Source organism: Molothrus aeneus, chromosome 14 (genome assembly GCF_037042795.1).
Source record: "Molothrus aeneus isolate 106 chromosome 14, BPBGC_Maene_1.0, whole genome shotgun sequence".
NCBI classification, from domain to species: Eukaryota; Metazoa; Chordata; class Aves; order Passeriformes; family Icteridae; genus Molothrus; species Molothrus aeneus.
Genome location: NC_089659.1, coordinates 3,002,384 through 3,030,255, shown reverse-complemented (window position 1 = coordinate 3,030,255; position 27,872 = coordinate 3,002,384). Strand labels below are relative to the sequence as shown.

The 27,872-nt window shown below is 47.4% G+C and overlaps 1 protein-coding gene across 1 annotated transcript in view; it reads right to left on the bottom strand.

Moving 5' to 3' along the window:
- Positions 1-487: 487 nt before the first annotated feature.
- TRPC5 (transient receptor potential cation channel subfamily C member 5) overlaps positions 488-27,872 on the bottom strand; it is a 108,348-nt gene continuing 80,963 nt past the window's right edge. The window contains exons 8-11 of the mRNA XM_066559270.1: positions 12,355-12,561; positions 11,454-11,495; positions 9,688-9,777; positions 488-9,011 (exon numbers count right to left, since the gene is read on the bottom strand). Coding sequence (XP_066415367.1) covers positions 8,277-9,011; positions 9,688-9,777; positions 11,454-11,495; positions 12,355-12,561 — 1,074 coding nt within the window. The 3' untranslated portion in view covers positions 488-8,276. The remainder of the gene's footprint in view (positions 9,012-9,687; positions 9,778-11,453; positions 11,496-12,354; positions 12,562-27,872) is intronic.

The window sequence follows — 27,872 nt, the reverse complement described above, 5'->3', positions numbered from 1 at the left end:
AGCTTTCCAGAAGCAAATTATGTTAATACAGTTATAAGTTGTTGCTTAATGACTGCCTTACACTATTAGCTATATTGCTAATTGTGTGGCCAATGCAGTTGTGCTGGTCTGAGGATATCTTTGGGGAGTAAATTAAAATGAAATTACACTTACTTAGACTTTTCTGTGCAGGAGTAAATGCATTCATGTGGTGAATTTTATTTACCAACACTTCTAGTGGGTTGCTATTTTCTGTTGTAGCCAAGATATAATGAATATTTTGGGGCTGTTTTGATGTTTGGGTTTTTTTCCCCAGCCAGGTGTTGTTTAGCTCTTGCTCAAATTTGGGTGATCAGCTTCACTGGAGGCAAGCAGGACTGTGAGATGTCATTTTTTTATTGAAATACCAATAAAGTCTCCATAGAATCAGAGCCCTTAAGTGTTCCTCTGACAGCCCTTAAGAAGTCTGTGCTGAACTTGTTTTTTAAAAACTCTAAAATGTCCAATCTGTTGCTGTTCATAAATGTTTATTATCAATAGGCAGCTGGAAATGTTACATCTGAAAAGGTAGAAACACCTTGATTTTTCAATAGGCTTACATTTTTTGGGAAAAAAATTAAATGCTTTTTGGTTTTTTTTTCCAGTTTACAGTTAAGCTAAAAATACACATAAAATAAATAATTTCATTTGTTATGTACATAGTTTCATTTTGTACAGGTTATACGAGGGTCTGACATGGAGTCTGCACTAGGGGTGGAAGAGATGCAAGTAGAAAAGTACATAAAACTAAGCATCTGTTTTTGCTTTTTGCTCTTGCCCTTGTCTCCAGGGGTGGCTATTACCACTCAACTGGCAGATTCTGAGGTCCCCATTCTGTCTTTGCATACACAAAATTCTTACAACGTGTAAAAGCTCTTTTGCCTGGAAAAGGCCTTGGAGTTTTTGAGCAAAACTAAAATAAAGAAGAAGGGGGTGGGAGGATGGGAAAAAAGCCTCACTGCTTTTTTATTCCATGAAATAAAATGGCATTCTAAAATATGCTTGGGTGTGAAGGCTGTTTCTGTGGTTGCTTTTTTTATTAATGAAGATTTAATTTGACAATAAAACTTGATTGCTAAAAAAACTTCAGCGTCAGCCCAGGTCTCCAGGGCTCCCATATAGAAAATAGAATACTCAAGCATCTGCTACTGTCTTTTGATTCTCAAAATCCTTAGCCCTGTAGCTCCCAGACCTGCCTTATAAACACCTTCAGTAGTTTTTAAATAACTGTACAATAGCCAGAAAAATAGCTAAGACCCAAAAGTGCCCCCTTGCTCAAAAACAGCTATTTATAGTCAAAAGGCCTCACTCTGCTGGCTAAAGGCATCACAGTGTTCTGTCAGCTCCTCCTGGGGCACCTCTGAGCCCTGGGCACAGCATCCTCAGGGGTGCTGCTGATGTGGGAATGCTTCCAATGGGATGGGAAAGGAAAAAAAAATGCCCCAAGCAATCCCCAAACCAGGCTGTGCTGAGCGGGGATGGGGACAGGCTGCACTGGTGTGCCCATGGCTGGGACTGATGGAGAAGGGGCTGTCAGAGACAGAGGAGGGACTGGATCTCCAGGGGTCTCTTCCAGCCCAAAGCAGGATTCTGTATGGGAGGAATGAAGCAGATCTGAAATTGTGGGTGGTTTGAGCTCTATTGCTGTTCTCCCTGGGGGTTTTGTTTTGCTTTGCACACCTTAAAAAAAAACAGAGCAGGTCAAAGTGTTTCCCTGAAGCACAAAATGCTATCAAAGGTTGGAAGATGAGGATCAAATGCTTTTTGCTTTTTAAGTGTACTTCCTTAGATGAAACATGTTTTCTTTTTAGAACAATGGTTCTTGGTCATGAATTGCCTCCAGAGCAGTTGTTGGTCTGGGTGGAGGCAGTTACACGAATAGTATTGAAATTAGTTCTCTGTAAAAAGGGCCTGAAACAGGGAAAGAAGTGTGAAAATGTAATTTAATAATATTAGAAATGTTTAGGAAATAAGCTGCTGTGGCTAGCCCAGAGTATTCTCTATCTCCTCCAAAAAAATCCAGTGAGGAAGTGACTTTAGAGCTGTTTCAAGTCACACATTCACTGAAAACTGCAGATTCTGTTGGGGGACAGTTTATTTTAGATCCTTCTCCAGAGAGTGGATTCATTATCCACCAGTCTTGCTGATTCCAATTAATTTCACCATGACATTAATTAAGTGCCTGATGCTTGCAGCACACCTGGGAAGGTGTGAGCAGCCCTGGGCCCTCCCTCAGCTGGGGCTGGAAATGCCCCTTGGGGGGAAGGGGTCCCATCCCAAAAACCCCTCCAGGAGGGCTCAGTTAAACCCAACCCACATTAACTCCAGGCAGCCCTGGTGGCTGGGATGGTTTGGATGGATTTTTGCCATTCTGTGTGTGTAATTGCAGCAGAGGTGGGAGGGGGGTCCTGATCCCTTGGGAATCAGCCTCAGAGGCTGCACAGAGCTTTGTCTGCCTGTGGGACAGGGGTGGACACTGCAGGAGGAGCTGACTGCTTAAAGGAGAGTTCAACCAGCACTGAACTCCTCCTGGCTAACTGAAACATGCTTTTCTTTGGGATTTTGGTCCTTTGGGAAGGAAAGGAGCAACACCAAAGGGAAGGGAAGGGGGACAAACACATCATGGTGTGAGAGCAGTGAGTGCTTGGGTGGTTTCCAGCTGCTAGAAACCCCAGAGGTGATTCAGATCCTTGCTTACACTGCTGCCACTGTCCAGATATCCCTGTCAATAACATCCAGGTCCCCAGGGCAGGGACCTGCACGTGCTCCTGTCCCTGGCAGGGAGCTCAGAGTGCTCAGAGTGCCCTTGCCCTGCCAGTCCCCTCTCAGAGCTCCTTTATCCAGAGTGAACACTGAAGAAAGCACCTTGTACAGAGAAATCTGGGTGAGGAGCCCCTCCCAGGGATGCAGGGGACAGTGTCCAGCTGTCCAGGCTCCCCCAGCAGCCAGTGTTGGCCACTCTCTGCTGCCTGGGTGGGTGCCCAGAGCTGCTGTCCCCTCTCCTGGGGAAGAGCAGGCAGCAGGGCCACCCTGCTCCAGTCCCAGCCTCCCTTTGCCCTCCTGTGACACCCAGGTGAGCTCTCCTTGCCAGTGATGGGGTGAGAGGTGATGATCACAGAGGTGATGATGTGAAATTTCCCTGTAGCCCTACCCTGGTGTGCACCAGTGCTGAGCTGCCTGTGGAGCCCCCCTCGTGCTTAGAATCCTGTTGTACCAACCAATTTTAACCTCTTTCAAAGCTAAGGGTTTATAGTCATACATTAATATATTTATTTAAATACTCTTAATATTTACAGTGGCTGTTTCTGCTAAAAATCATGTTACAGGGGCTGTGGGGAAAGGGGTGGAACACAAATACAGGAAGGTGACATTTGGGGTGAGGCATAAATCACAAAAGCAAAGGTGGCAGAATTTAGGCTTCCAGGGTATGCTGCTCCTGCTCTCTGTCTACTGCAGAAGTCCCCTAAATTCCCTTCATGGGGAAACCATGCGAGTTTCCTACATGGAAAATTATCATAACAGACATAACAGTTAAATCCTAACCTGAATTAGTTGTAAGAAAATAAAAGTACCTACTACTGCTACCAATGTTACCTACGTACTGTATATAGCGCCTTTAAATTGCAAAGTGCTTCTAAACACTGAACTAACCCCCCCTGCGAGGTAGGTGAGTATTATTATCCCTATTTTACAGATGGGGAAACTGAGGCATTCCAGAGGCTGAGTGACTTGCCCAAGGTCACAGGGGAGGCAGAGGCAGAGCAGGGAGTGGAGCTGAGCTCCCCTCCTGGCTCTGAACCTGCCCATGCTTCCTCTGAGGGGACATGGGTACAAACACAGCAGTATTTACATATTTACCAGCAAGTGAGCCATGTACAAATGCAGTTATCCAAATAACCTGCACTGATAATTCAGTTAATTTCTTGTTTCTGAAGCAATTTAGGTAATCTCTGACCTGAGTACAAACACCTCCCAGCTCTGTTAAATTCTTAACCCTGGGTGTTGTTAACTTTTTAATTGGTGATGATGCCCCATCCCTGGAAGTGTCTAAGGACAGGGCTTGGAGCAACCTGGCCTAGTGGAAGGTGTCCCTGCCCATGGCAGGGGGGCTGGAACAAGAACTTTAAGGTCCCTTCCAACCCAAACCATTCCATAATTCCATGACCATTTGCAGGTGTGCTGCTTTACAAAGCCAGGTGAAAATGACACTGGGATGGGAGGCGAGGAAAAAATGCAACTTCAAGAGCAAGAAATCTAAGAAAGGGCAAATGGTTGAAAAATCTCTGTTATTCCTAACTCCAAACTCCTTGCATACATACAAGGGTCCTTCTTGAAGCCCACAGAATAAAGGCCAGGTGTGAACCAGCTGAGCCAAGGAAAAGTTTAACTCCTCGCAGGAGAAACTCAAGTGCTCCATCAGTTCCTACCCTGACCCAAGAGAGCACAGGGGTCATGCACTGACTTCTCTGCATGAAAGAACAACTTTCACTAAAACATGCTTTCATTTTTGAGCAATTGAAAGCAGAAAAATACTGGTGCAGTCCCAAATGCTGTGCTGCAAGTGAATTAAGCAAAACCTGGGTGGGGTTTTTTTTAACAAATGTATTTTTCAGAAGCTACTTCAATTTCACTCCCCTGAAGCTCCTGTTTTAGCATAATAATAATTCACCAGCTGCTCCAAAGTCTATTGCTATCAACAGGGATGCATAGATGCAATCAAAGAGAATTTTGCCTTTTGGGGGGACCAATTTGAGTTTTTCAAATTCCTGGACATGTGTATTAATCACAGCCAAATCAAATATTGGTGTTGAATTCCAGAGTCAGCTCAGACTCGCTGGTAGCTGGGAGCAAGGAAGGATCTCAGTCATGAAACAAAGCCCAGGGGAGCCCCAGCCAGGGGACCAGAGAGCATCTCCCCCTCCAGATCCGCCCTCCACTGCCATGGGGCAGCTCCCAGCCCTGCCCTTTCTGCACCAGCAGGCGAACCTGACTCACACAGCCTGCAGGGAAGGGATTTTTGCATTTTGGGGGCAGCACTGCTGAGTTAATTCCGTCTCTTTGTGCTGTTTGTTCCTGGTAATGCATTGGAGTGACACCGTGTGAGCGTCACCAGCGCTGGGTGCTTGCTCTGGCTGAACACTTCAAAGCCTTTCTGCTGTCCAAGGACACAAACCCAGCTTCTGGCCCAATTTGATGTAATCTGCATAACTGTACTTGAATTGTTTTCATTCTTCCTCCTTACCCAGGAAATGCCACAGAGATTCTCTGGCCCCACGTCAAGCAGAGTTCCCAGACTGCAGAGTGGGTTAGGTGAGGCACCAAAGGACCCAAATTCATCCCCCTGCAGCAACTCCTGCTCATGTTTATCTTTGCAGAAATGTGCTCAGTTTGGTTTCCTGACCTGTGGGGCTTTTATTGTGACCATTGCCTTGCTGGGTTCTGCCCGTGGCTCTCCCCCATCGATGGATTTGCTCCCCCAGCCAGGGGTGCCTGATTTCCTGAGGGAATGATCAGCAAGCTGCTCCCCCCCCGGGTTTTGCAAGTCTCCTCGTGTACCACCAATGTCAGTTTGCTCAGCCTTCCATGAGGGAAGAGGAAATGCAGTTTTCAAAGACAACTCTAACCCTGCAATTAGTGTGAAAGCCCAAAATCTGTTGATACAAAAATGCCTTTCACTCTGCCTTAACTAACACACCCAGAGGCTTAAATATTTGGGGTTTTACACTGCCTGCTGAGAACAAGACTGCTGTCATTATAAGCAAGGAATACAGAAATGCCTTGGAGCGTCTGCTCCTTGCTGCTGGTTTATCCCAACCCCAGGGCTGCCCTGGAGCCACAGGGTCTGCACTGAACACTGAACACTGCCTTGGCTCTGCACTGAACACTGAACATTGCCCTGGCTCTGCACTGAACACTGAACACTGCCCTGGCTCTGCACTGAACATTGCCCTGGGTCTGCACTGAACACTGAACATTGCCCTGGCTCTGCACTGAACACTGAACACTGCCCTGGCTCTGCACTGAACACTGAACATTGCCCTGGGTCTGCACTGAACACTGAACACTGCCCTGGCTCTGCACTGAACACTGAACATTGCCCTGGGTCTGCACTGAACACTGAACACTGTCCTGGGTCTGCACTGAACACTGCCCTGGCTCTGCACTGAACATTGCCCTGGCTCTGCACTGAACACTGAACACTGCCCTGGGTCTGCACTGAACATTGCCCTGGGTCTGCACTGAACACTGAACACTGCCCTGGGTTTGGGGTGCTGGCGCCTCAGCTCTGCCCCAGCAGCTGCTGCAGCACCCACTTTTCTCTCTGTGTTCCACTTGCTGGGTGAAGCTGCACAAGCGCCCAAAGGAAAAGTTCCACAAGGGGAGTTTTCCCCTACAAGAGGAGGGAGGCAGGGTTAAAATTTGGGCAGAGTACTCAGGTGCACCTCCCATCCCCCTGAGCCTCCGTGCTGCCAGCAGAGCTCTCCTGCCCCTGCTGCTGGAGTCTGACCTGCTCCAGGGGCAGGTGTGGATTTTCCAGCATTCTGTTCCTCCAGAGGCAATTCACAACCCAGCTCCCAGGTGAGGTGACTGCTGGCAGCCACCCTGGGGAAATGCTGGAGCTCCACAGCCCCTCCAGGGAGCAGAGCCCTGCAGGAGGGCAGGAATGGGGCCAGGAATGGGGCCAGGAGTGGGGACAGGAATGGGACAGGAATGGGGACAGGAATGGGGACAGGAATGGGGACAGGAATGGGATAGGAATGGGGACAGGAATGGGGACAGGAATGGGACAGGAATGGGGACAGGAATGGGGACAGGAATGGGGACAGGAATGGGATAGGAATGGGGACAGGAATGGGGACAGGAATGGGGACAGGAATGGGGACAGGAATGGGACAGGAATGGGGACAGGAATGGGGACAGGAATGAACCCATTCCCGAGCTCCTGGGCAGGACCTGCTCCCTCCAAGGAAGCAGCTGACCAAGAACAGCTCTGAGGTGAGTGCCGATCATCTGTGCATCTTAGCAAGACTGCAGAAGTTCAAGTATCCCATTGTTAAAAAATTAAAATAAAACCCCCTAAAAAATCCCTGTTAAGAATTCAACCACCTTGCCCTTGATGGGGTTTTTCTCCCCCCTCTGATGCTCCTTGGGACAGCAGCAGTGACAGTGCTAAGCTCTGTCCAGACATCTCCACAGCTGGGGAAATAAAAGATCCTCCTCCTGGCACACTGCTTTTTGTTGCAGCTCAGAGAAGGACCTGCAGAGCTGTTCCATGCTGCTGCAGCTCTTGCTCAGGCTGCTTTTCAGACCTGCAGCTCAGGGGCCCAGGGAAGATGCCCTCCCTCAGGAGATGGATTTCCCCTGACACCCATCAGAGAGGCAGCAAAAAGTGAATGCAGCGCTGGAAGTAAAATCAAGAATTGCAAAATAAGGGCAAGGCTTAGAGCTGGGTTTTGGTTCAGCCTATTGGAAACTATTCTGAGGTTTGTATTCCAAGCAGCCAGGGTTGTTTTGGGTTGTTTTCTTTTCAGTTCATCTACACAGGAGTTGGAGGCAAGGCCAGGTGCTGGCTCCCACTGTCAGCCTAATTGGAAGGTCCTTCTGCTCCCCAAAAGGGAAATTAGGTAAATAAGCAAATATGTTAGCAACAAAAACATGTTCCAGGTGGATGATCAAAGGGGTTTCATATTCAGTAATAGTTTACAATATTAATATAGTGGCCTGAAAAAACAAGCACAACCAAAAGAAGTCATATTGCTTAAAGGAAACAAAAAAACACCAGTTATAGGTCAAAACCCTTTTAAAAAACATTTTCAGTGTAATTCTCAGCCTCCTGCTGAACAGCTGTTTGTGTTGATGAGGAACACTGAGCAGGATGCAGAGCCAATGATGCTGGACAGCAGCACTGACACCCAGCTGGGGTGGGATGATGATGGGAGCACTGGAGAAATCCTTTCCTCAGCCACCTGCATGCCTCAGGTCTGTGGGGTTTGGAGACTAAGACTGCATCCAAAGGGATTCCTGTGGTTTATGGCAACCTTATAAATGGTGAAACCATTAGTTTAGTATTAGTGAGTGTAAAAAAAAAAAGTAAATTAAAAAAGGTGCAGATGGCTATAAAATAGGCTATAACATAAGTAGGTTTACACTTTTTTTTCACCTGTGGACAGAAAGGAAACAGTGATGCTGAACCAGATGAGAGCAAACAATTACCAATACTTGGCTGAGTTTTGCAGCGAGAGTTAAGAGAGCTTTGCTCAGAGCCGAGTGGTAACGTGATCCTCCTGCCCATCTTTCCACTGGTTTATAAACAAGTCACAGGCCTCTCCCCACGAATCAAACACATCCTCTGACGAGTCTATAAGTTTGGAGTTAGAGGAACAAATACTGGAAGCACAGTGAAGGGAACTGGTACAAACCACAGGGCACTCCTTGCTCTGTCCTGTGAGTCTCGTGTTCCCACTGTAGGCCACCTCATTGAGGTTAATTTCACTTTTGGAACAATTCTCTTCTCTCTCTCTGTCCATGGGAGAATATTTAATGTCTTTCCACATGTAGTGTGGCTGGATGATCCCATCTGAGATGGTGTACATGGGTTCTGAGCTGGGCTCGGGGACGTGGCCGTTCATCTTGGAGAAGAGCAGGCCCAGCCTCTTGAAGGATTCCTTCTTGGAGCTGGAGAGTCTCTGCACCCGGTTCCCGTTGCGCACGAACGAGCGCTTGCTGATCCCGTTGCTTTTTGGCTTCTCCTCCATCATGTTGATCCCAGACATGGTTTTAATCAGGGCAGACACGTTGAAGTCCTTCTTCTTGTTAGCTACATTGAAGGACACGCTCTTGGCTCTGGGTTTTTCTCCAGCATTGTCCTCATTTGTCTCCTCCTTTTGGGACACCTCTGTGCTGCTGGTAGAGTAACTTCTCCTCTGGGGCTTCCTGTTGCCTAAGAGGTCAAGAACTTCATAGCGAAAGCTCGAGATGTCCTGTTTTAATTCCTGGGGCAAGAGGAGACAGCAGTTACTCCCAGCAGCCTTATCTGACATGAAGGAATGACCACACTCCCTCGGGAGGGCTCAGTTGTGCCAGTGGCTGGTACCAAATCACACAAGAACATCACACCCACGTCCAGTGTCACACAGAAAGGTGCTGGTAGTGCTGAGAACTGGGGACAAGGCTTTTGTCTCCAAAGGCTGGGGACTGGCCCTGTTGATCAATGCCCCCTGCACACCCCAGAAAGTCAGATAAAAGAGTTACAGAAAAGGGAAAACTGCTGAAATATGGCAGGAATCCTGTCTGGCTGATAGGCCCAAATTTACATTTCTTGGTGAGTGTTCTTAATATCCACCAACCCCAACCCATTCTTTGGCTCTGTCTGCATTAGGATTGGGAATATGCTCTTGACTCAAATCACATCTTTCACTCCTACTCTTTTCCAATGCTTTTGTCTGCACAGCACATTGTATATTAAAATATGGGAGGTGGTCATATAGGAAGACACTCAGTAATAACTCACTCTGCCCACAAAACCCCACAGGCCCATCAGATACATTCCCAGCTCCAGTCACAATCCTATTTCCACACATCACAAATCACCTTAACAAGTTAATGCAAAATCTGCAAGTGGCTGTTTGAATTAATAAAACAAAATATTATTGAGGAATAATAAATTACCTTGAAGTTTTCTTCAGTTAAACCTTCGTTGGTTTTGGAAGTTCTTATCATTGCAGCGACGTATCTTTTCACAAGATTTCTTATCACTTCCTGGAATAGGAAACAGCCCAAGTGATTCAATTGCTGGATCAGCCCAAACTCTGTTCTTGCTGAGTTTCCCTGAGCTCTTGCCAACAGCAGCTGTCCTGACTCTGCTGGTTAAAAACCACTCACCACCAGAAACAAAATGCTTCCTTTTAAGCAGAGCAAATCTTGGGAAGGGGTGATACAGCTTCCACCTCATGGATGCTCAGTTTTTAACTGTTAACTCAGTTTTAAAGGCAAAGCAGTTGTTTTGTGCTGGGACTTGTAAAGGTGCAAGTCATGGAGAAAAAAACTCCAAGCAGTTCTTGGATGTGCTCTGTAATCTCAGCTGCTGAAAGGTTTTACAATTATCAATCTCATGTGCACACTGCGTATCGGGATGGGCTAAATTTGGCATCTGAAGGTGATTTATCAAGTATTTGAAGCCAAGGAGGCTGTGTTAGCAATACATAATGTGAAGAACAGCCAGGATCCCATGGGTCAATGGACATTCACCTCAAACCACATCTTCAGCTGCCTGAGTGTTCCCTAAGGGGAGAAACTCCTTTAAGGGTGGCTGCGCCATCCGTGGGCAGCACTGGAAGGGCCAAACCACACTCTCAGTGACTTCTCCAGGGACTCTCACTCCTCTGTGTCACCTCTCTGCTACACTCCATGTTTTTGGTTGGATGAGCTCCATTTTGCTCTGCTCATGTCCCTCTCTGATGGCTTCACAGGAGTAAACTGGTGCTTTGAGCTTGCACATTTATGTGTGCCAGCCAAAACACACCCAGGCTGTTTGTGCCTGTTGTGTGCAGGGAAGAGACTGCTCCAAACCTGCCCTGCATCTCTCCCCCTTCACAAACAAGCCTGAGTAACACCAAGCTGAAGATGGTGTCTGCAGTGAGGCTTTGCTGGAAGGTTTTTCAGAGACCCCAATGTCACAGCCGTAAGCTGTGCTGTGAAGTCAGAAAGCACCATATGTCAGTTGTCAGAGGTGACTAATTATGTTAACCACCAACTTCTGATAAAAGTGCTCTTCAGAAAGCAGGAGATGTCTTAAGTAAGACAAATTACTAATGGCTTTTGGCAGTGCAGCCTAATGTACCACCAAACATTTTGGAGAATTTTTTTCCTTCCAGCGTGCTGGCATAATACATCCCACTGAATTCAAGTGCTGAAGCTGGTGTTTTTAATGAAGTTTCATCCTTTTGTAGGTTGAGTTTAATGAGTACTTGATGACAGGCAGGCTGAGAATAAACAAACCAGCAAGATTCAATAGAGGAATCATTCCTCTTTCCTGAGCTGTCCCTAACAAAAGAATATCCCAACCACAGTCTGAGTTAGGGATGCTTTATAAAAAAGAGCAAGAGAGGAACAACACAGGAGTGTAAAAATGCTGCAGAAATAGTTTTAATCAGGATGTCCTGACAGCCTGATGGCAATGGGGATGTGACCTTGACTTCAGCAGCCTCACTGATACCCACAAGTTTTCCACTATTCTGAGGGGCTGAAAGGCAAGGACAGATTTACTGAACCATCCACCTCCAACGAGGCAATGCTTTAATCCATGATAAGCTAAATCCTCTTAGAGGACCTACACTTATCAAAATATATTCTGGAAGCAAGCAAGAATTGAAGTATTGGAAAACAAGGAGGAGAAAGAAACAGCAAGTAAAAACTTTATGTGCCCAAAAGTTTACCTGGTAATGTTGATTCTGAATCAGGTTGTCAGCATGACGTTCCTGGAAAGAGAAAGTCACAGGGGTGTCACATGTCTGCTCCTGCCTTCAGAGCTCCCCATGGCTCTGAGCAAGTGTCTCAGGTTTAGCTGGGGGTGTATTCTATCATTTTGTTAGAGCTGGGCCAGTTATCTTGTGTTCATGGGGCAGTTTTTTCTTTATCTCTCCCCCAGCCACTCCTCCCTGCAGGAGATCTCTGCTGTCCATGGCCACTGAGTGTCCCTGCAGGGCTGATCCAATTCCAGCATCCCATGGGGAGATGCTGCGCCCAGGGGAGGAGCCAAGCATTCCTACCTGGATCCAATCTGAGCTTTGGGACAGCACAGCAGCCTTTGCCCAGTGCATTGCCAGAGGAGCAGCTTCTGCTGCCCTGCATGGCCAGAGGGAGCCCAGGCCCATCTCCAGCAGCCCTGGAGCTGCAGAGGAAAACTCCCCCCTTGTGCAGGATCCCTGCTCCAGCAGAGCCACAGCTGGCACTGCAGGAGGGCTGAGCCCCCATGGGATGGGGCTGTGCCACCCCCTGACACACAGGGGACAGGGACTGCTCTCACTCTGGCAGTTTGGGGTTTTTTTTTGCTTGTTTGTACTATTGCATTTGTATTTTAGTTTTCCTAGTAAAGAACTGTTATTCCTGTTCCCATATCTTTGCCTGAGAGCTTCTTAGTTTCAAAATCATAATAATTCAGAGGGAGAGGGTTTACATTTCCCATTTCAGGGGAGGCTCCTGCCTTCCTTAGCAGACATCCTGTCTTTTCAAACCCAGACAGCAAGTGATGATCCAGCAACCCCCTGCTGATCCCTCAGAACCCTGAATATCCCCAACACCCTCCAGAAACCAAGCACAAGCCCGTGAGCTCCTTACTGTGAATGTTTTGAGGTTTTCGTGCCTCTTCTGTTCATTGTCAGAGTCATCTCCTGGGCACAGCTGGTTGTGGATCCACTTGCAGAGGTACCAGACTGACTTGGGGCTGGGGACAATGTTAAAGGGAGGGGGCAGAGTGGCGCCTTCATCAAAATAACTCATCCAGAGCTTCGTCCGCGCAAACTTCCACTCGATGTCCGCGTGGTCCTGTGGGAGGAGGGCAGAGACCATCAGCAGCTGCAGGCAGCTGTTCCTGGAGCCAGGCTGAGCAGGGGAGGTGTGAGGGATTTCCCCAGCTGCAGGCAGAGCAGTGTCACTCCCTACAGCTCCCTCGCTGGGGATGAGCGTCAAAAAATTGGTGTGAAATGTAACTGGAGTGAAAAAATACCAACCACTGAGAGGAGAGCAGTACCCAGCAAGGAGAATCCTGTGTGCTAGAGGCCAGAGGAGAGCAATACCAGCAAGGAGAATCCTGTGTGCTAGAGGTCAGAATAGAGCAATACCCAGCAAGGAGAATCCTGTGTGCTAGAGGCCAGAATAGAGCAATACCCAGCAATAAGAATCCTGTGTGCTAGAGGTAGAGGAGAGCAATACCAGCAAGGAGAATTCCCTGTGCTAGAGGCCAGCTTTGTCCTTAAGAGATTGTGCTTATTAGCTCACCAATGCAGGAAGCAGGAAAACACATCTCTTATTTTGCTCTTTGCTAGCACTTTTATTATCAGAAACCACTGTTCCTCATGTCTAAATCAAATGAATTCTCATATTCTTCCCTGGGAAAAAAGGTCTTCCATAGTGGTTTTTGATTTGTTTTTTATAGCCTTCATTAATTCTGCTCTTATAAGGAAATGACACATTTTATGTGTGCTGTATTTTACATCTTGCCTCTGCATTATCCTTACAGAAGCCAGGAGACATTTTACTCTTGGGTTGGTGGGTTTTGTATTTATATTATCACCACGATGGCTTGCTGTGCCCCGGTGTTTTTCACCCCAACAAAGTGGAGGTGGGAAGTTAAAATCACCATTTCACAGCTGCACAGACAGACACATGGTCCATACAGTCCCCAGGAAAGGAATGCTGAGTTATGGAAGGGACTGACCTTACAGACTTCAGAATAGCTGGGTTTGGGGAACAAAATTTAGTCAATTTTTAATGATGGTGGAGCCAACCCAGTAACACAGTGCATATTCCCTCCAACACCAGGGCAGAGGCAGCTCCCTGCAGCCAGAGATGCTGCAGAGACCCAAACCAGATCTCGTGCTGCTCTGTGCCAGTTTTAAAGTCGAAAAAAATGCCACTGTTTTGTAGGTTCTGCAGAAATTCTGACATTAGGCAGAAAAGGGGGGGAAATAATTTGTGCTGAGCGCAGCTGACACCAGCACACTGAGCAGAAGTGGTGTAGTGTGTGTTGTTACCTCTGCAGAGCAGCGCTAAGCTGATGGTTGTGACATTTCAGCATTGGCACGAACGGTGTCTGACACCAGATTAAACCAAAGCCACGGTGATTCAGGCTAAGAAGAGAAAAGGACAATGCAGGAGTTTAATTTTCTGAGGAGATTTCAGCAAGGCTGGAACAAGCAGCTTATTGAGCGAGGGGTGCTGGGCTGCAGCTCTGGCAGGCAGGCACTGAAGTGTAGGACAGGGAGTTTAATAAAATATTGCTGAACATCTACCCAAAAAATTACTGCACTGGCTCTCTGGCCATGCTCCAGCGCCCTGACACGGGTAAAATATGCTCACATTTTGACAGTGAGGTGCAGCTGAACTCCATTTCAGTAATGTATTCAAATTATGTACAGCCCTGGATTTAGAACGACTGTCTCGGTGGCCCAGGAGCACATTAATCTCTGCAGATGGTCTGAACCAGCCCAGAACATCATTGTCCCCTGCCAGTTTACCACAGGGGCTCTTTGCAAGCCACAGGGGAGCGCAGAGGTGCAGCCTGTCCTGGCCCTTTTTCCTCAAACACCATCACACCCCATAAACAGGTGAACTGCAGCATTGCTGGGAAGTATCACAAGTTGATGCTGCTGGAAATGGAGTCCTGGGTAGTAAAAACAAGGCAGTTTGTAGCATGGGAGGGAGGGAGGGAGTGGGGGAAGAAAGGAAGGAGAGAGAGAAGAAAAAGAATGAGAGAGAAAGGGAAGAAAGGGAAGAAAGGGAAGGGAGGGAGGGAGGGAGGGAGGGAGGAAAAGAAAGGAAGAGAAGAAAAGGAAAAGGAAGAGAAGGAAAGGAAAGGAAAGGAAAGGAAAAGAAAAGAAAAGAAAAGAAAAGAAAAGAAAAGAAAAGAAAAGAAAAGAAAAGAAAAGAAAAGAAAAGAAAAGAAAAGAAAAGAAAAGAAAAGAAAAGAAAAGAAAAGAAAAGACTCCTGCTCATTTTTAGTTCATTTTTCTCTGCCTCAGCCCCTTCCAGAAGCAGGGCTGGCTGCTCCCTGCTCACACCTGGAAGCTCCCTCATCCACATCTTTCCACCTGAGCCTTCCCAGGTCTGGGCAGCCTGAGCTGAAACAAGAGGAGGGATGGGCACTGCAGGCCAGGTGAGCCCAGAGGGACTAGGGAGGGGGGAGAGAAGGGGCCTGAGCTGCACTAACCCCTGGCCCCAGGTGCCACATCCACCCTCCTTTTAAATCCCTCCAGGGATAGGGACCACACCACTGCCCTGGGCAGCTGTGCCAGTGCTGGACAAATCTTTAGGAAAAGGAGTTTTTGCTGATATCCAAGCTAAACCTCCCCTGCTCTTCACCAGGAAAAGCCCAGTGGCAGCTGCACGTTGCTGGTCTGAGCATCTACAGCATCTTGTAGGGGAAGATCTGCATGAGCCCAGGGGTGGATTACACAGCCCTGCTGGGGCTGAGCAGGAACTAAACCTGGCAGCACTGCCTGGGGCAGCTGGGGAGCTCCGGGCAAGGCAGGAGCTGAAGGACAGTGCAAACACTTATTTTGGATAGAGACGGATCTTTTGAGTTCATTGTCAACACAGGAGTAGGTGTGAATGTGCTGCCTCCCAGGCCAGCATATTCTGTGATATTCTGTGACAAATCCACCCCATCCCTCTACAAGAGCCCATCAAAGGCCTGGTGTCAGTGTGGGATCAGGAGTGGGCACCTGGCTGCAGTTTCCTCCAGCACAGCATCAAAGGGCCCGTCCTGGGCAGATGCAGCTTGGCACTGGATGCTGGATGCTGTTTGAAGAGGAAGGTAAGGCAAATCTCTACCTTGGGGATTGCAAATTTGTTTCTGGGAAAGGAAGGAAAAGGCTTAAAAAGCTTTTCTGCACAAAGTGGGGTTTTTTTTAAACTTTTTGTTGTTTCATTTTTAAATTAGCTGGGTGGGACACTTCATCCCTGGAGTGTCCCAGGCCAGCCTGGGCAGGGCTTGGAGCAGCCTGCTCTCATGGAAGGTGTCCCTGCCCATGGCAGAGGCTTGGAAAAGGTGATCTCAACCCAAACCATTCTGGATGCTGTGACTGCACAGGCTTTCCTAGGGCTGAGAGCTGTGAAGCTCAGCAAGGCTTTTCCCTTGGGAAGTTTGGAGGCTGCTCTGAACAAATCCCTGCTGGTCTGGCTGCATCTGTGGATGCTGGCTTCACCCCACCTGCATTTCCTCTTGTGCTGTCTCAGTCAACAAGTGCACCATAACCTCTCTGAAAAGACAGACCAGACCCTCTGTACCAAGCTCAAAGTGTCTTTTCTCCCCTTCTCTGTTTTGCTGCTGCAAATTCCCCAGAGTTTGCAAACGCAGCCTGTCTCAATTATTCACCTTGATGTTTTGTGAACCTGAGCAAATCAGATGAGAGCTCCTGGCAGCAGTTTTGTGTTGGAAATATACAGCGAAGAGACACTTCAATTTTACTGACAATGTCTTTGTGTGCCAGGAAACCACCATTTTCTTGGTTAGAGCTCTCCTTAGTGCAGTAAGCAATAAAATCCTCACACAAAGCTACAGCTCCCCAAACTCTCCTCCCTGTGCTGAGCACCAAAAAACCACTTCAGTGTCTGTTCTGTACCCAGTTCAAACCTGGAGCACCTGGGACTTACAGCCAGGACATCAGTCCCTGCACTGGCTGGGAATGTGGCCCCACCAGGTGTGCTCCAAGTTTGGGGTGTTCCCCAGTGACTGCTGGCCCCTGGGCTGGAGACACATTTTTGGGAGCTGCCTGAGTCTGAGCAGTGAATGAGGATCCTTCCAGCCCTGTGCTGCCTCATGCATTGTTCTTAGATGACAACTCTTTGGTAGCATTTATAATAAGCTCAAACCCCACATTCACTAGCTTTGCCAGCGTGACCTTGCTGCTTCAGGAATTTGAATCTAAGTTGGGATTTCAGTGTCCTCTCTTTGAGAGCTTCTGTCTCTCTCACCCTTGTTCTTGTCACCGTTTTCTTTCAAGTACTGCTCAGCGTTTCAGCTATCAAACACTCCACACTTAAGAGGGCCGAGCCCTCAAGCTCAAAGAATCCATGAATGCAAAGAAACCAGCACTGGCTCTGCTGTGAGGAAAAAAAACCTGTCTCACTTCCTATCACAATGTGAATGTGTCATCCTGGCCACATAATCCTCTTGCAAATCTCTGCCATTTGAAGTGAGAATTAATCTCCCACAAAGATTTCCCTGTGGGATGGCTGAAGCCATTTCACTGTAGCAGTTGCAAATATTTTCTAATTCAGTCAAAGTGATGTATTCACAGATGTGCCAGATTTTAAATGATTACCTGCTACACTAATTATCCATGGTAATTCAGACGTTAATCTCCATCCTTATCTCTGTGTAGAAAATGTGTTGTTTACAGTTTCTGAGATATTTTCTATAAAGATTTCCATCACCTCTCCTCCTTGGCCACGCAGGTTGGGCCATACTTTGCCAATGACAGCAGTGAGTGCTGACCCAGCCACACAGACCCAGCTGTCTGGGAAGATGCTGTCACCTTTCTGCACGAGGGGGACACTTCTGCCACAGGCTCCAGGTTCCTTAAGCTCCCCAGGAGTTATTGCAGCTCCCTCCTGCCTGGGAGCAGGTGCAGGGAATCACTGTGAATCCCTCTTAGCACACAGGAGCTGAAGTCATCCCATGGAAAGCCTGTGGCAAATCAAGGCATGGGAGTCCTGTCTCCTGGTCTTAAGTTCTTAACACCCCTGGAAGCCCTGGGATAGCCCCAAGTTTTGGTTGGCTCAGGGCTGAGATGGATTCTTGGCACCCTGTGGGTCTCGCAGCTGTCTCTGCACTCTGGATCAGGCTGGTGCAGAGCTGTGGCTCAAACCCTCAGCTCCCAAGGGCAGGGTTAGACATTAAGATAAATTCCTTGATTGTGAGGGTGGGCAGGCCCTGGCACAGGGTGCCAGAGCAGCTGGGGCTGCCCCTGGATCCCTGGAAGTGCCCAAGGCCAGGCTGGACAGGGCTGGGAGCAGCCTGGGACAGTGGAAGGTGTCTCTGCCCATGGCAGGGGGTGGAATAATGTTGTCACCTTATTGCAAAAGCTCCATCCTTCTTGGTGATTTCTCATGGGCAGCTCCTCACAGCACAGACTCCTTCTTCTTCACAGCTCAGCCAACAAATTCCATCTCTCTCCACAGCACAACCAACAAACTCCATCTCTCATCTCCACCAGCTAATCCACTCTTTTGTAGCTCTTGTCTTCTTACTGGACACAGCTGTGGCCTATTAAGGGCAGGCCTGTTCCTAATCTTTGGTGATTAGTACAGCTCCAACTCCTCAGGTGTGAGACCGCCTTCTGCACTCTATTTTTTTACATTCTATCCCTCTACAGAATAAGATGATGTTTAAGGTTCCTTTCCAACCCAAATCATTCCACGAGTCTATGAAATGCTGGGATGATTTGATGCTCTGCAGCCAGGCATGCTGAGATCCTCCAACTTTTCCACTGTCAAACAATGCCAGGATGACCAGCTCCATGCTTTTCCACTGTCAAACAATGCCAGGATGACCAGCTCCATGATGCTCCAGCTCCTCTGTGCCACTCAGAGGTGCCCAAGGGCTCCTGCCCCTTCCCCTGGGAGTTCCTGGGATGCAAATCCTCCCCACAGCCATGTGGAAGGAATAACCTACCAAGATCTCCAGCATCACTCTGGCTGGCACCAAAAGGGCTGTGTGAGCCTTTCTTGTGTTTCATTACACAACAGGCAGTGGGCTAGGCTGGAATCAGGCTGCTGCCTGTCAGATGCAGATACAGATGGCTCTGACAGTGCCCTGGGGACCAGGCTGGCTGCCTGTGGCTGAGTGCCTCTCAAGGAGGGCTGGGAAGCTTTCTGGCTGTGCCAGGAGTGCAGGCAGGAGCTGCAGTGATTCCTGCAGCAGGAGCAGCTCTCTGCTGCTGTCTCACCCCAGGAGCAGCCACCAGCAGCAGCCCCACAGGATTAGGATGTGCCCGAGCTGTACTTTGCTCTGGGAAGGAAGGAGGAGATGGAACATTTACCTTGCAGGCTACTGAGTAAGGGAGGCTGGCTGCCCCAGAGGCACAGGAACTTCAAAGGTGCCTTTTTTGCTGTGTAATTAGCAGTGCTGCAAAGCCTAAGAGAAGTTATTAGACTCTATTCAATACATTTCTCTCTCCACGTGCCTCTTTATTGCTCTGTGCTAAACCCAGAGCAGGAAGCTGCACAGAAAATGTATCAGGGCTGGCTTTCAAGCAGGCTAGCACAAGAAAGATGCCCTTGTGTGTCCTGAACAGAAAGCACTGCAGAAAGAGGGTCAGGAGAAATTTAATCTTTACAGAGCTCCACACAGGCAACTCTTGTGCTGTTTCAAAGCTGTTAATTTTGTAATATGTGTCAGGCAAAGTGGAAATAACATCAGCAGAGCTCGGGGGTTTGGTGACAAGCTCAGAGAAGCAAGCAGCAAAATTCCAAGCAGGCTATTTGACGTAAGTGCTGCTTAACATTTTTCAAAAGAAAGGATGTCACAGAAAGAAAAAGTCTGTGAGAAAATCAGGAAGCTACAAAGTCAATTAATGCATAGGTAATTCAGCTGCAGCTGGCAACAAATGACTTTGCTTTCAAAGCTGGGGATGACATACTGAGGGGTAAGAACTTAATAGGATCAATCTCCAAAATAATACAAGAAAAATTACTAAAGGAGGACAACCTAGTATTAGGAAAAGCAATTAGAACAGTTATGGGATGAGACAGCCAGAGAAGAGATGAAAGCACTGAGGAGTACAAGGCAGGTCCTGGGCAGCAGCTGCAGTGGCAGTGCCCTGGGACAGGCAGCCCTTGGCAGAGGAAAATCAGGGAAAACCCACCTGGAGCAGCCCCTGCAGCAGCAGGCAGGGCAGGGGGGGAAAGGGAGAGCAGCTCCCCAGGATGCAGCTCCAAGGGACACACAGGGGGATTTTGGCTCCAGCACAGAAAGGGAGCATGGGTAGGTCCTGAGGAAAGACTCACAAATAAATAATAGCACTGGGAAACAAGGAAAGTGAATTCTTGGACCAGGATGCAGCGAACTGACTGCAGTTAAGAGCTTGTCTGGTGTGATGGTGTTCACAGGGGTCTGAGGATGAGGGAAGAGATGAGGATCTGACTCCATGTTTCAGAAGGCTTGATTTATTATTATAGATATTATATTAAAACTATACTAAAAGAATAGAAGAAAGGATTTCAGCAGAAGGCCAGCTAAGAATAGAAAAAGAAGGAATGATAACAAAGGTTTGAGGCTCAGCTCTCTGTCTGAGCCAGCTGACTGTGATTGGCCATTAATTAGAAACAACCCCATGAGCCCAATCCCAGATGCACCTGTTGCATTCCACAGCAGCAGATAACCATTGGTTACATTTTGTTCCTGAGGCCTCTCAGCTTCTCAGGAGGAAAACTCCTAAGGAAAGGATTTTTCATAAAAGATGTCTGGGACAGTCTGGCAAAAGGCAGCAAGGCCCTTAGGAAAGCAAAGAGCACAAGGGAGAAAAAACCTCAAATGCAAGGTTTTATATAGCAGATAAGCCATCACTGGGACTGTGAGCCTTCAGAACCTAAAAGCTGGGGAGAAAATCCCACATGGCAGAGCCCAGGAAAGAACACACTGTAATGGAGGAAATGAGGAAAAATGTCCTTAATTTTGCAGTGTCCAAGGCCCCCCACTTGGGAATGGCCAGTGCAATGTCAACAAGACACAGCACAGGACCTGCATTTTGTTACAGGTTGGATAAAGGACTCCATCTCTGGAGCACAGCCAAAGAGGCTCAGGAATTATGGAAATGGGGTTGGTTGCAATGGAAAAGAAAACCACAAGTGGCTTCTGAGCATGCCAGGTGGGGCAGAGAGCAGGGACATTCCCCCAGCAGACCTGTCACAGGAGCTGTGGCACTGCCCATCCCTGCCCAGAGCCTTGGCTGCTTCTGCCAGCCCCCGGGAATCAGTTTGTTTGTACTTGGAAAATGCATGCTTTAGCATCTCTGCTATTTATAACTTCCATGTGCAGAAGATATTCATAATTAAAATTTTTATTATGGCTTGCAATGTGCTGCATTCCACAATGTATTTAGGTTATATGTACATATATAGATATATATCAAATACTTTTCATCTCCCAGCAGCATCTTGGATGGAAGCAACGATAGCTAATGAGAAGGCCAGGGAATATTATATTGGAGAAAACACAGAGAACTGGGGATTGTGCTGCTTTTATTGCAGTTAAATTATGGGAGCTGACACCTTTTTGTTTCTGCAGTCATATTCCAGTTAAGTTCAGTTTTTATTTTAATAGTCAAATAAATCTGAGCAGTGGGAAGGTCATGCAGAGAAACAGCTCTCTAAAAGCCTCAGCAGGAAGATATCACTAAGGCTTTGTTCTTCCTGCCATCCATTCTTTCTCCTCCATCACTGCCTGATAAGAGCCTCTTTTCATGCTGAAGGTCAGAGACATAAGGGGCATCTGTGCTGATAACTTAACCACCTCCAGCCAGGTCAAAACCAAGTAACTCTCACATGTCCTGGAGAACTGGAGGGCTGAGCAGGTATGGATAACCCAAAGTGTTGGAGTGCTGATGACTCTGTTAGTGCTAAGGCAAAAAATAAACAAACTTAGCCTCATTTTTACTTGCCCTATTTCCAGAAGATTGTCTTTGATTTTTTTTCTGCATAGCCAGTCAGGCTGGGATTTGATCTTCAAAGGTCTTTTTTTAACCCAAGCCATTCTAAGAGTCCATAAAGTTCTCATTGCTAAAGGTATCACATCTGCATTACACCTGGAGATACTGCCGGGCTCAAGAAAGTGGCTGCTCCTCTCTGAGCAACCATTCCCAAAGCTCAGGAATCCAACTCAGTTCTCTGTTCCAGCCTCAGGGTGCTCAGTCTGTCAGTCCAGGCCACCTACTGCAGGTGGATGGGAACCTTGGATTCCCTGCTGGACACAGCCAGGATGATTCCCTGGCACAAACTTGCCCTGGAAGGAAGGAGCACTGCAGAATTCAGCACTTTGTGTGCAAGCACTTGGGCTGACCTTGGCTCCTCCAGCTGAGCTGCTGCAGGTGAACTTCAAAGGGGAAGGACAAACCACAGGCAGAGCCCAGGAACCAAAATCCAGCCTGTGAGTCACGGTGTCCTGCTGAGGATGGAGCAGAACACTGTGAAACTGGGCTGGAACAGCCTCTGGGGCTGGCAGGGGGTTCTGGAGGTGCCAGGCTTCACCTCTCCAAATCTCAGAATTCCCTGATCTCCCCAGAACCAAAGGCAAGGCTGCTGCTCCTCCTGTCCCCTCCCTGCTCCTGGCAGGAACACGACTCTGTGCAAGTGTTCAGACACCAAATGCCTCAGTGTTCTGCTCTTTTATGGCTGCCCATAAACTGCCTTTCCTCAGCACAGGAATGGGGCTGGATTATGTGTTTTACTGAGCCTGGAAAGGTCACAGCACCAGAGGGAGCAGCAGGTGCCCAACACCTCTGGAAGGCAGCCTGCTTAAATGCAGTGCCTGAGCTTGGCTGCCAAAAATTGAGTAATTGCTGAAACATTAAAAAATCCTGTGTCCTGACCACTTAAACCCATCCTTGAGCCGAAGGGAAGGGACAGATTATAAATGTATGAGATTGCTCGAGTCTGTAAGGGAACCTTGAGCTGTGCAGATAGCACTGACTCAGGAGAGAAGGCTCTGTTTTCTCCCCCAAAACACAGGGGCTGTAGCTGAGTGGCTACAGGGAACAGGCCCAGCAAACAGAAACAGGTTGTTAATCATATCCCCATTTAATTAGGAGTGGTTGTGTGTATCCTCTTTCACCTGTATGATCAGCACCCTTTATTTGCAAGATTGCAGCGTGTTGCAAAAGGAAATCTCTGAAGCACTGGCAGCTAAGAAGTCATATTTCAGAGAGTTCTTAGTAATATAGCTGTTTCCATTGTTCAGTACCAGGGGAAAGCTCTTCTCAGATAAATCCCTTTTAGTATTTCACTGCTTTTTCCTCAGTAATATTCTTCCTTTATCTTTCACTTTTCCTCTTTTCTCCTGCCTTTCTAACAAGAGTCCCCTCGATGCAGAAGCACAAGATAATGCTAATTGAGCTTGTCAGGCCTAAATAAAAGATGGGATAATGCAGGGGCTGCAACCTATGTGGTTCCATCTGGATACTTCAACTTCTATCATGTAGCAAGAGCAAACCTTGCTGTGCTGCTCACACGAAATGGGCAGAGAGTTATTGACCTGTCAGGCAGGGCACTGGGGTGTTAACCACACCAAAAATCCCCAGAGCCCAGCCCTGAAAATGCCAAAAATAAATGCCAGCAAACTCCCTGGAATATCTTAAATCAGCGAGGGCTCATCTACAGATTGCAAGCTCTTCTCTTTTTTTTTTTATTCAAGTGTAACTTTTCTGCCCTGAATAAGCCCCAAGATGGTTTGGCCATGGTGGCTCCCAGGGACACATAAACTCCTGTGGTTTCAAAGATTAAAAGCAACAGAAAGGCTGAACCACCTGATTCTGCTGCCAGTTCTCACAGGAGAGGCAGGATTGGATCCCAGGATGGAGCACAGGCTTTGTCTGGTCTAAGAACAGAAGATGCAGCATGTGAAGCTGGAGCACATCGAGTGCCTCTATTTAGAGGCTCTGCAAACTCCATATGAATATTAACAATGTGATTCAAGTCCATGGGTTACATGTAATTAGGCCAAAGCCAGCAAAAAGACAAACAGTTCTACACCTCCAAATGAATCCTTTAGCTTGCTAACAAAAAGCAATTAAGCTGCCTGCCAGTCTGGAGCCAGGCTCCAGGGCTAATTTCAGGCACACAGGCTGTATGGGAGCATCCCAACACACCACTGCTGAATATTTCACTTCACAATAAAAATCTGCTGGGAGTCCCCCCACACCCAGCCCCAAGGTCAGAGAGAGCACTCAGCCTTGGGAATCAACCCCACTGCACGAGAGGTGGGCTACAGCTCCTCAGGAGGGAACAGGAGTGGGGTCCAGCATCTCTTCACATGGACTGCACTCCATGGGAAATGGAACAGAAATCATGGAGTCATGGAATGGGCTGGGCTGGGAGGTCTCGGGTCTCTGTGGCTGAAATGGCTCCTGAGGTGTTAGAAAGTCTCTTTTTTCCCAGCCCAGCGACTGAAGATGAAGTTGAGATTCCTCGGTTCTGCTTTTCAAGGTTGTTTATTTTCTCTTATCTGTTCCATTCTTTCTCTGACCTGCTGAGATCTGTCCAGCAGGTCGGGTTGTGGCACAGTCCCTGCCCTCAGGGTGGTGTTGGCTTTTTATGCTCAGAACTCTGTGTACTTTATTTACAATAATTTCCCCATACCTATCACCTATGTTGGACAGTCTGTCTCTACCTTAAATCAATGCAAAAGTGCCACCATCCCAGCAGAAGATGGAGGACAAGAAGAAGAAAAAGGACAGGACAAGCCCAGATTCCTCCATCTTGCCTATTGAACCCCCATTCTAAAACCCCAAAATTCTACTTTTTCACCCTGTGATAAATTCACTATCATTCTATTCAAAACCTTGTGGCTTGTAACTCCTCACACAAGGTTGGTAATTGTTTCCATGAGTTAAAATCCAAGGCACAGGTGTTTTTGACTCTGTGCCAAGGTCTCTGAGCCCCTGCCAGGGTCTGGAGTCACCCAGGGCAGCCAGAGCAATGTCCTGGGTTCTGACAGGGAGGGACCTTAAAGCTCATTCCATTCCAACCCCCTGCCACAGGGACACCTCCCACTGTCCCAGGTGCTCCCAGCCCTGTCCAGCCTGGCCTTGGGCACTTCAGGGATCCAGGGGCAGCCCCAGCTGCTCTGGGCACCTGTGCCAGGGCCTGCCCATTCCTTCCTTATGCCTGATCTAAACCCACCCTCCTTTAGCTCAAGGCCATGCCCCTTGTCCTGTCTGCCTGTCCAAGTGTCACTGAAGGCACTGACTGAGTGCAGGAGAATTTCCCATTTCAATTAATTACTGCTGACCCACAGATGAGTGCAGTAATTGAGATCTGGGTAATTAGAGCAGTGCTGTAGAATAAAGCAAAGCTGTGAGTGTGTCACCTGCACCTCAAACACTTCTGCATGTGGGCAGTGAGCAGCAGATGTGTGTGCTGGTCAGCTCTGAGGGCCACAAAACTGAGGGACAAAGAGGAGTATTTCACTCATCTGCAAACCAAGGAAGAGCCATTTCATCCTCTTTCCAGAACCCCCTTGTTTCACTGCACCATAAAAAGCTTCAAGAAATATTGATCCCAGCTTGTACTGGCAACACAACAAGAGCAGAATTTCATTTCCTGCTGTATTACAGAGTTAAAAACTGATGGCTTAATTTCTAAGAAATTCAAATTAATGGTGCTGAAATGGGCCTGCTGAAATGAACATTTCCTGATGCTTTAAAAGAGCTTAGTTCTGAGACCAGATTTAGGAGCTGGCCTTACCTCTATAGGGGAACAGCCATCACCCCAAAATCTGCCATCTGCACGGACTGGGCAGCTGTTGTACTTCAAACTAAGTTTATTGATTCATAAAATTCCTCCTTAGCCAAACCACCAGGTAATAACTGTGCAGGTCGTGCAAGCAGAGGAACATTTTCTGACAGTCCTGAGGGTCACAAATCACAGTGGGGAAGAGAATTTCTGCTGGTGCAGTGAATTAAACTGGGTAGCAATTACTGCCACGGTGCTGAGGGAGTTCAGCTGCTGCAGAAAAGTGGAGGAATCTGTGTGCTTTGCAGAAGAAGAAAAGTTTGAAACTGCCACCTGGGGGAAATCCAAAGTTATCTTGGAAACAACGTAATAGGGAGCTGAAAAATCTTTATGTTTCTCTGTGCCTTAATTTTTAAGCTCTCTAGCCTGCAAAAATTGAGAAAATTCCATATCTAATATCCCTATACTTACTGTCAAAGTTTTATTTATTTTTTTAGCTGCTTTTGTATTGCTATGCAAAATATTTCTTTTCTTCATTCTCCTCCTTAACTACTTGTGTTAATCCACTCCATTTAATTTCATCACCTAAAACTTCACCCTGAGGTTGGTGCCCAATGCCCTGATTCCTGCAACACAAACACTGGCAACTAAGTTCCAATTTAGACATACACTACTCTCAGAGACACACTTAAAACTTATTTTTATTTTAAAGACTGCAGCCTTTTGCAGGAACAGCTGTGTGAGATGAGCCAGCTTGAAATCACAGAGATACCAACCAACAGGAGGATACAAAATACAATATACAGAACAATTTTGTGATTTTATGCTCACTGCTGAAGTCATTATTCCAACATTGCACACAGACACTGCATCACACACTCGAGGCTGCAACACCTTCCCACAAGGGAGTTAGAGGGAATTTTTCTCAGGCTCCCTTTGGTGTAAGTAATCCCTGAGGTATTAAACATCTTTGTACTTTTATCCCAGAACATCTGAAGGCTGTGAGGGTTCACATCTCTCTTTAAAGTGCTGTTGTGCACCATTTATCACCCTAACTCACCTGCAACTCTCCCAGCAGCTCACAGCCCCTGGTTTCCATCCTGCACAGCCCTTGCTTGCTGTTCTTCCACTGATACTGCTCCTGCTGCAGAGTCACCACTCCTGGTGCAGCTCCTGTGACTAATTCTTGCCTGACTCCCCAGAATAATCACAGGCGTGGCCACAAGGAACGGGCTATCAGAAAATACACCTTAAATCCCTGCCACGTGCTCCTGCACCCGAGTGTCACGGACATCTTATGGAAAATCCTTTCCTTAGGAGTTTTCCTCCTGAGAAGCTGAGAGGCCTCAGGAACAAAATGTAACCAGTGGTTATCTGCTGCTGTGGAATGCAACAGGTGCATCTGGGATTGGCTGATGTTGGATCTTTGTAATTAATGACCAATCACAGTGAGCTGGATTGGACAGACAGCTGAGCCACAAGCCTTTGTTATCATTCCTTCTTTTTCTATTCTTAGCTGGCCTTCTGCTGAAATCCTTTCTTCTATTCTTTTAGTATAGTTTTAATATAATATATATGATAAAATAATAAATCAAGCCTTCTGAAACATTGAGTCAGATCCTTGTCTCTGCACCTGCACCCTCAGGAACACCTCTTATTCTATGCACCTCAACTATGCCTCTTATTCTGAAAAAATTAGCATCTGGCAGGAGGATTGTATGCCCTGATGAGAAACAGCCCATCACACAAAGTGTCCTCATCACCCACTCAGTTACTTTCTGCCACTTACAAATGATGCAGCCACCTGGCCACTCTCACATCATTCCCTTGTCCTTCCTCTTGTGATTGTGACAAATTCCTCTTCCCATCCTCGGCTAATGGCATTTCTGTCATGTCTGGAAGGTATTGAGATGAGGGAGCTGGCAGTGCATAACATCCCACTGCATCCTGTGCTGCTTGTATAAAACATTCTGATCTTCCCATATTGAAACAGCACAAGAAGTATGGAAATTTGGGGCATTGCATTTGGATTTTGTTTGCTTTCTTGGTGAAAGATGGTGTCTGCCATAACCAAAGTATGGTTTGGCAAAGGAGAAAAATGGGCTGTCTGGAAGTAATCGATATTGAAACTGCTTCAGGGCACTCCTGCAAGTATGTGTTTATTGAAGTCTGAAACAGCTGAGGAAAAAAACAACAAAATTATGGCAGAAAAGTTCCTTCTTCTCTGAGTCAAGAACCACTTGAAGCAGAGGTTTTACTCTTTGCTTGCCTTGCTCTGCCTTCCACAGACAGTGGTGCTTTCATGCTGTGTGCCTGCAGTGCCTAATTAAGCACCAAGCCCTAATCCCCAGACTGGGGAGACACAAGGAAGGGCCAAGGAGGAGCAGCCCAGATTCTCCTTTCTCAAACCTCACAGCAGAAACTCACATGTGGGTGCAGGAGAAAAGCTGACCTGAAGAATAACTGCTACAAATGCATTGGGTGTACTCATTAGGTGTACTTGTCCCTGCAGGAGAGGAGGGGAGAAAGCCTGTTTGCATTGCAGCAGTGCCTGGGGCTCATTAACAACCGGGATTAATGAAGATGTCCTCAGCACTCCACTGCATGGGAGTCAGCAGGCAGAGATGCACTCTGATCTCATTCCCCACAGCTGGTTCATTGCTCTGCAGTGATGCTCAGGCACAGGA